Source organism: Phocoena sinus, chromosome 14 (assembly GCF_008692025.1).
Source record: "Phocoena sinus isolate mPhoSin1 chromosome 14, mPhoSin1.pri, whole genome shotgun sequence".
Classification (NCBI taxonomy): domain Eukaryota; kingdom Metazoa; phylum Chordata; class Mammalia; order Artiodactyla; family Phocoenidae; genus Phocoena; species Phocoena sinus.
Window position 1 is genome coordinate 57,939,513 of NC_045776.1, and position 6,000 is coordinate 57,945,512.

The window sequence follows — 6,000 nt, forward strand, 5'->3', positions numbered from 1 at the left end:
TATAGTTTATCTTGTTCATCCAAACATTTCTGAGGAATATCAGTAACAGGTCCAGCTAAGGTCTCAGAGCAAGAGTTCTCTCTGGTTATCTCCACTTAACTTTGTATTCAAGGTACAGGTACAGGCTTAACTTTATTCATCAGGAATTATTATTATTACTTGTTGTTGTTGTTGTTTTGTGGTACGCGGGCCTCTCACCGCCGCGGCCTCTCCCGCTGCGGAGCACAGGCTCCGGATGCGCAGGCTCAGCGGCCATGGCTCACGGGCCTAGCCGCTCCACGGCATGTGGGATCCTCCCGGACCAGAGCACGAACCGGCGTCCCCTGCATCGGCAGGTGGACTCTCAGCCACTGCACCACCAGGGAAGCCCAGGAATTATTTTTAAATTTTAAGTTTTTCTGTGTCTGCCATTGTCGTTCCAGTAATAAATCATACTTTTTGGAAAAATAAATAACACACTATCCTTAACTTCTGATAGAGTTATTCTTAAACTTAACCTCTCTACATCATAAATCGTCTAAATATATATTTTTTAAATTATTTACAGCTTCAGGAATAGCTTATTAATGCTACAGTAAGCAATACTTTCAGAAGGAGTACAGGGTCATGAAAGCAATCAATGAGCTAGTTTTTAAATTCCAAAAGATCTAGGAAACAAGGCTCTAATACCGTCTGTCAAAGGCCACGTTGAAAGGGACAAGTTGGAAAGTGAAAAGTCGGTAAGTGTAGACATTGATTAAGTGATGCATTTAACATCCGGCAGGAGGGATATTAAAGAAATAGCATGAAGGAAGGGCAGTGGAGATAGGAAGAGTGTTTCCTGTTTTATCAGGAAATAACTAGTACCTTTCTTATACTATTAGGAAGTGCTAGGGAGGAAGCAGGTTTTAGGAAGTAGCTTGCTTTTAGGAGTTACATGAAGAAACATGTAAGGAAAGATACTCAAGAAACTCAAAACCGTAGTTGCCTCAGAAGTAGGTGACTTAACCTTTTCTATATACCCTTTGGTATCTTTTGAACTTTGTACCATGGGCATGGATTACCTATTCAAAAATAGTTTTTAAAGTTACTTGATTCGTGAATAAAGATATTAATCTCAATGTGGCTCAACCAAGACAGGCACAGCGATGGACACCCAGTTGGGAATAAAACAGCCCCTGCCCTCAGGAAGCCCAGGTCAGTGGGTGAGACAGATCAGTGAGCCACTTGTTTAGGCCACCAGGAGAAGGACAACAATAATGCTAAGGGACCAGAGCACCAGGAGTCCAGGGAAGGGCACATCATAAATACTTCAGCAATGACGGTACCGGGGAGGTTTCTGGGCGTTTTAGACTGCAAATGGGAGGCTTGCCCAGCACTGAATAGCCCATGTGCCCGGCATCACTGGTCAGCTATGAACAGGGGCACGTTCGTCCCCAGGTAACACCCTGAGCTCTGGGCCAGCAGGCCAGCTGGGTCCCAGCCTCCTCCTTTAGCCCCATGGGATTCTCCAATGTCATTTTGTATGTCTGTGTTATGAAATCAGGAGTTTGAGAGGCGTTAGTCCAAGCCTATAGGGTGGTACTTCTAGAAAAATCACGGTGATGGTGGTGCCGAAGATGGAGAGGAGAGGAAGAGGGAGGCCCAATGAGAGAATCGTCACAATATTTCATGGGAAAGACAAACAGTTCCTGAGCCTAGTCAGCAGTGGGGACAAAAATGGGAGATGGATTGCACAGATTTTCAAGAGGTAAAATCAACAAGTCTTAATGCCCAAATGAATGTGGGTCCAGGATGGTGAGGATGCACCACAGGCAGGACAGTTAAGACCATCACCATGGACTGCGTGCCTATGATGCTGACATGCCCAACGCTGGGCCAATTTTCTCCCTGTGTTACTGAATCACATCAGTTCTCTGCATTTCACAGATCCAGAGATGCTGAGAAACTTAACCAACATCACGGCTCATCAAAGTGACAGGTCTGGCATTTGAGCCCAAGACTACTTGATTCCAAACCCAGACTCCAAATTCCAGAGAATACAGCTGGCAAGAGGGCCTCTCCCAATAGTTCTGTGCAAAATAGTAATAATGATGCTTAGATAATGCTTATTGAGGGCTGATCCTGGGTTAGGCACTGTTCTAAGAACTTATCTTGCATTCTTTCATTTCATCATGAACAGCCTCTCCAAGGAGGCACCATTACTACTCCCACTTACAGATGGTGAAACTAAAGCACAGAGAGGTTAAGTAACTTGCCCAATTTCCCACAGCTTGTAAAGCCAAAAAGTAAAACACCTAAAGCTTAAAGGCATATCTTGTCCTTTCTCCATAAAAACCTACTGTAGGGCTTCCCTGGTGGCACACTGGTTGAGAGTCCGCCTGCCGATGCGGGGGACACGGGTTCGTGCCCCGGTCCGGGAGGATCCCACATGCCGTGGAGCGGCTGGGCCCGTGAGCCATGGCTGCTGAGCCTGCGCGTCCGGAGCCTGTGCTCTGCAACGGGAGAGGCCACAACAGTGAGAGGCCCACGTACCGCAAAAAAACAAAACAAAACAAAAAAACCTACTGTAGATGATAATGAATATCTGTAGAAACTTATGAATTATTCTAAAATTGTAGGGTGTCTCAAGGAAGATTACCTTGAAATAAGTGGTCATATAAACATTTTACAATACTGGCGATTCTAAGAGTGGCACGAGACACTATGGAACAGCATGTGTTTATCTCATATCTTTGTTGCATTTGAATTCTCGATGGTGCTATATTAACTACAGATGTAGGCTTTATATTAATGTCTGGAAAAGTGGAAGAGAAAAAAGGAATGGGCCAAAGTCTGGGATACGTAGGAAGTGGGCAGTGATGTTTTTATTACACAATCCTTGTTTCCAACTGCTAAAATCAGTATTTTTTCTTGGCCCTTACTTGGGGAATACAGCTACAGGAAAGAAAAATGCACCTTTGGAAGCCATTCAGGTACATACTTCACTGGAGAGCACATACATGCTAAATTTGAATGCTACATCATTTATGAGAATGAAGTAAATTTCCTCTAGTCATAGAACAGATTTTTTCCCCTATCCTTGGAATTGTCTATTTTTACTAAGAAAAAAAAAAAAAACCCAGTTCAAAACAAGAGCTGCTGAGCTGACCTGTGAAGCAACTATAATCCATGTAAATGCCAGCTGTGGACGTAACACAACATTATTGTTAGAAATATACCACCTAGTTTTTTATACTTAGGAATAGCTCACTTTGCACAGGTTACATCTCAAAGGAACTGAGCTATTGGGTCACATACCATGATATGTAAAGTAATCCAGAGAGGCTGTGAAATGATAGAGAATTCCTAATAATCTGAATGCTATAGGATGATTGTTTTAAAAAATATAAGCACCAGATAACTAACTCACTGATGATGCTAGTCAGAATTATTTTATTATTATATTATGACCAGATTACACCATTTCACTAGTCATTCATGCTATATACATGGGGTCCCAACTTATATTTTAAAAAGTCAAAACTCCCTTAAAGGTGCCTGTTAGGAAGGGTGATGGTTGTGGGGTGAGGACTGAAAATCTGGAAGGTAGTGTGAAGGATTCAAAGGCTCCCACGCAGTGGGTGGTTTTCCGCAGCATCTTAAAGCAGGAAAGCCCCACGCGGTCCCACTTTCTCCAAACACCATTCACAGCCGCCCAGGCCAAGTGCTGAGCCCAGAGGGGGGCGGAAAACACTCAGGGCATCTCCCCAGTCCAGGACTTTCAATTTCTTAGAACAAGGAAGCTGAGTCCAGCTGCTCTCCCTCCACCCTGTGGGAAACCAGGCTTTTCACTGTCAGCAACCCGAGAGAAAGGCGCTCAGCTCGAAGAGTCCAAGCCCGCTCTCCCGCAAGGCCGGCCCCTTTCTTCCCGGGATAACTATGTAAATTCCCTGCATCCCTGCCCCCGCCTCGCGCAGAACGGACGCCCAGCCATTCAAAGCGTGTCGCTCGCTCCGGTCCAGCGCTTCCACCACGAATGCGCCAATGAATGGGACGGGCTACAGAGTTCACAGCTCAGCACGATGCCAAACACCCATCTTTCCCACGGGGTATTTCGCGTTCTGCCTGCCTACTTTTTTTTTTTTTTTAAATCGGAGTTTAGTTGCTTTACAATATTGTGTTAGTTTCTACTGTACAGCAAAGTAAATCAGCTATACGTATACATATATCCCTTCTTTTTTGGATTTCCTTCCCTTTTAGGTCACCACAGAGCCTTGAGTAGAGTTCCCTGTGCTATACAGTCGGTTCTCATTAGTTATCTGTTTTATACATAGTGTATTGGCATATATACACCGCCTACCTACTTTTGGCCTGCACTTTCCGCCGTTTTTAATGGCACGTGTATTTGTGGGAGCATGCCCGCGGTCACGTATTGCATACATTAAGACGTTTTCAACAAATATTTGTGACCGCCTAGCCAACAGCCGGCGCCGAGAAGCCTTAGCCTCTGGGGAAAGCGGGCACGGTGTTGTCCACAGAAACCGAAGGGGGGTTTCCCTTTCTCTGGGGCACTGACAGAAGCTTTGAAAGTTCGCTTCGAGTTTCTGTTCTTCGCCAACGTTGCCCCGCGAGTCAGCGTGTCCGCGCAGCCAGCCAGCGTCCAAGTTCCCGCTCCCTCACCCCGAAGTGACCATCGTCTATGCTGCGAGGGAACGGCCGTTTCGGTCACTTCGGGGCCTGCACCCAGCACGCCCGGGAGGCGCGTCCGGGCCCTGTACGCCGCCCGCGGCCGGTTCCCACGTCCGCTCCTCCCCGCGCACTACCCGCGCGCCGGCCCGCCCCGAGTGGCCATGGGACCGCCCCCTTTCCCGGCCGCGGACCACCAGCTTTCCGCCGCCGGTCGGTGGCGGGGACTCTGTGGGCGCCTTTCCCATTCATTCTCCGCCCACCCGCCTTAGCCCAGACCGAGAGCTGGGCCAGCGCGGCTCTCCATAGGGGCTACCAGGTCGCCAAGCCAGACCCGGGGACCCAGAGCCCGAGGAGGGGAAGCCCGAGGCGCGGATGAGGGGGCTGCGTCCGTCAGGGGTGCTCCCCTAGCCCTTTCCCCCCCACGGCCGGGCGACCTTTCCAGGGGCCGCACGGGAGACCCACGTGTCTGGTCCCCGGTCAGGGGTGAACGCGGATGCGCGCACCGACCTCAGGCGCGGCCAGGCGTGGGGCTTTGTCCCGTAGCCTCCCGCCCGCCAGGGGACCGGGACGCGACCCGGGCTCACCTCTCTGCTGGCCCTGCACGGCGACCCAGAGCAGCGAGGCCAGGAGCGCCAGCCCCGCGCCGCCGCCACGCATCTCGTCTCTGCCGTTCGGGTGACTCCGGGGAAAAAGCGGCGACCGCACGCCGGGACTCGGCGGAGCGCGAGTCTGCGCTCTTGCGGGCCCCTCGGACACACCCCCGCCGACCTCCACCGCGCCCGACCCCGCCCCGCGGCCTTCACCAGAGACCCCTCCCCCTGGAGACCTCCTCCCCCAGCCTGGAGACCCTCCCCAAGGAGACCTCCCACCCACTCCGAGAGCCCTCCCCATGGAGGCTCCTCCCCCCGGAGACCTCCCCCTGCCCCGAGAGCTTTCCTCCCTCTCTCCAGAGACCCCTCCCCACAGAGACTCCCTCCCCCCAAGGCCCCTCCCCCCCGAGGCCCCCGCGCTCGGCTCGCGGGGACCGCCAGAGCCATCCCCCAACTCAGAGGTGGCGTGGGGGTCGACCCGCTGCAGCCGCGGGCTCGGAGTTGGGGGGCGGGCGGAGAAAGTGGGATGGAGGGGGTGCGGAGGAGATCTGCCGAAGTTGGCCGGGGCGGATGGATCCGAGAAAGTATTTGCCCTGTTGACCTTTCCCGCCCCAGCGCGGCCCTGCAGCCGAGCCCGAGGCGGGGACCCCGCGCCGCCGCCGACGCCGCCGCTGCCCCTGCCGCCGCTGCGGCCGCCGCGGCCGGGCCCGCCGCTCTTCTAGCCCGCGCCCGAGGTGCCCCGGCCTCGCCCCAAGGATGG

At 51.9% G+C, this 6,000-nt stretch overlaps 1 protein-coding gene across 1 annotated transcript in view; it reads right to left on the reverse strand.

The window, feature by feature from the left end:
* The window catches only part of LAMA1 (laminin subunit alpha 1), a 159,848-nt gene extending 154,307 nt beyond the window's left edge, over positions 1–5,541 (reverse strand). Inside the window, exon 1 of the mRNA XM_032654047.1 lies at positions 5,235–5,541. Coding sequence (XP_032509938.1) covers positions 5,235–5,541 — 307 coding nt within the window. The remainder of the gene's footprint in view (positions 1–5,234) is intronic.
* Positions 5,542–6,000: the final 459 nt, after the last annotated feature.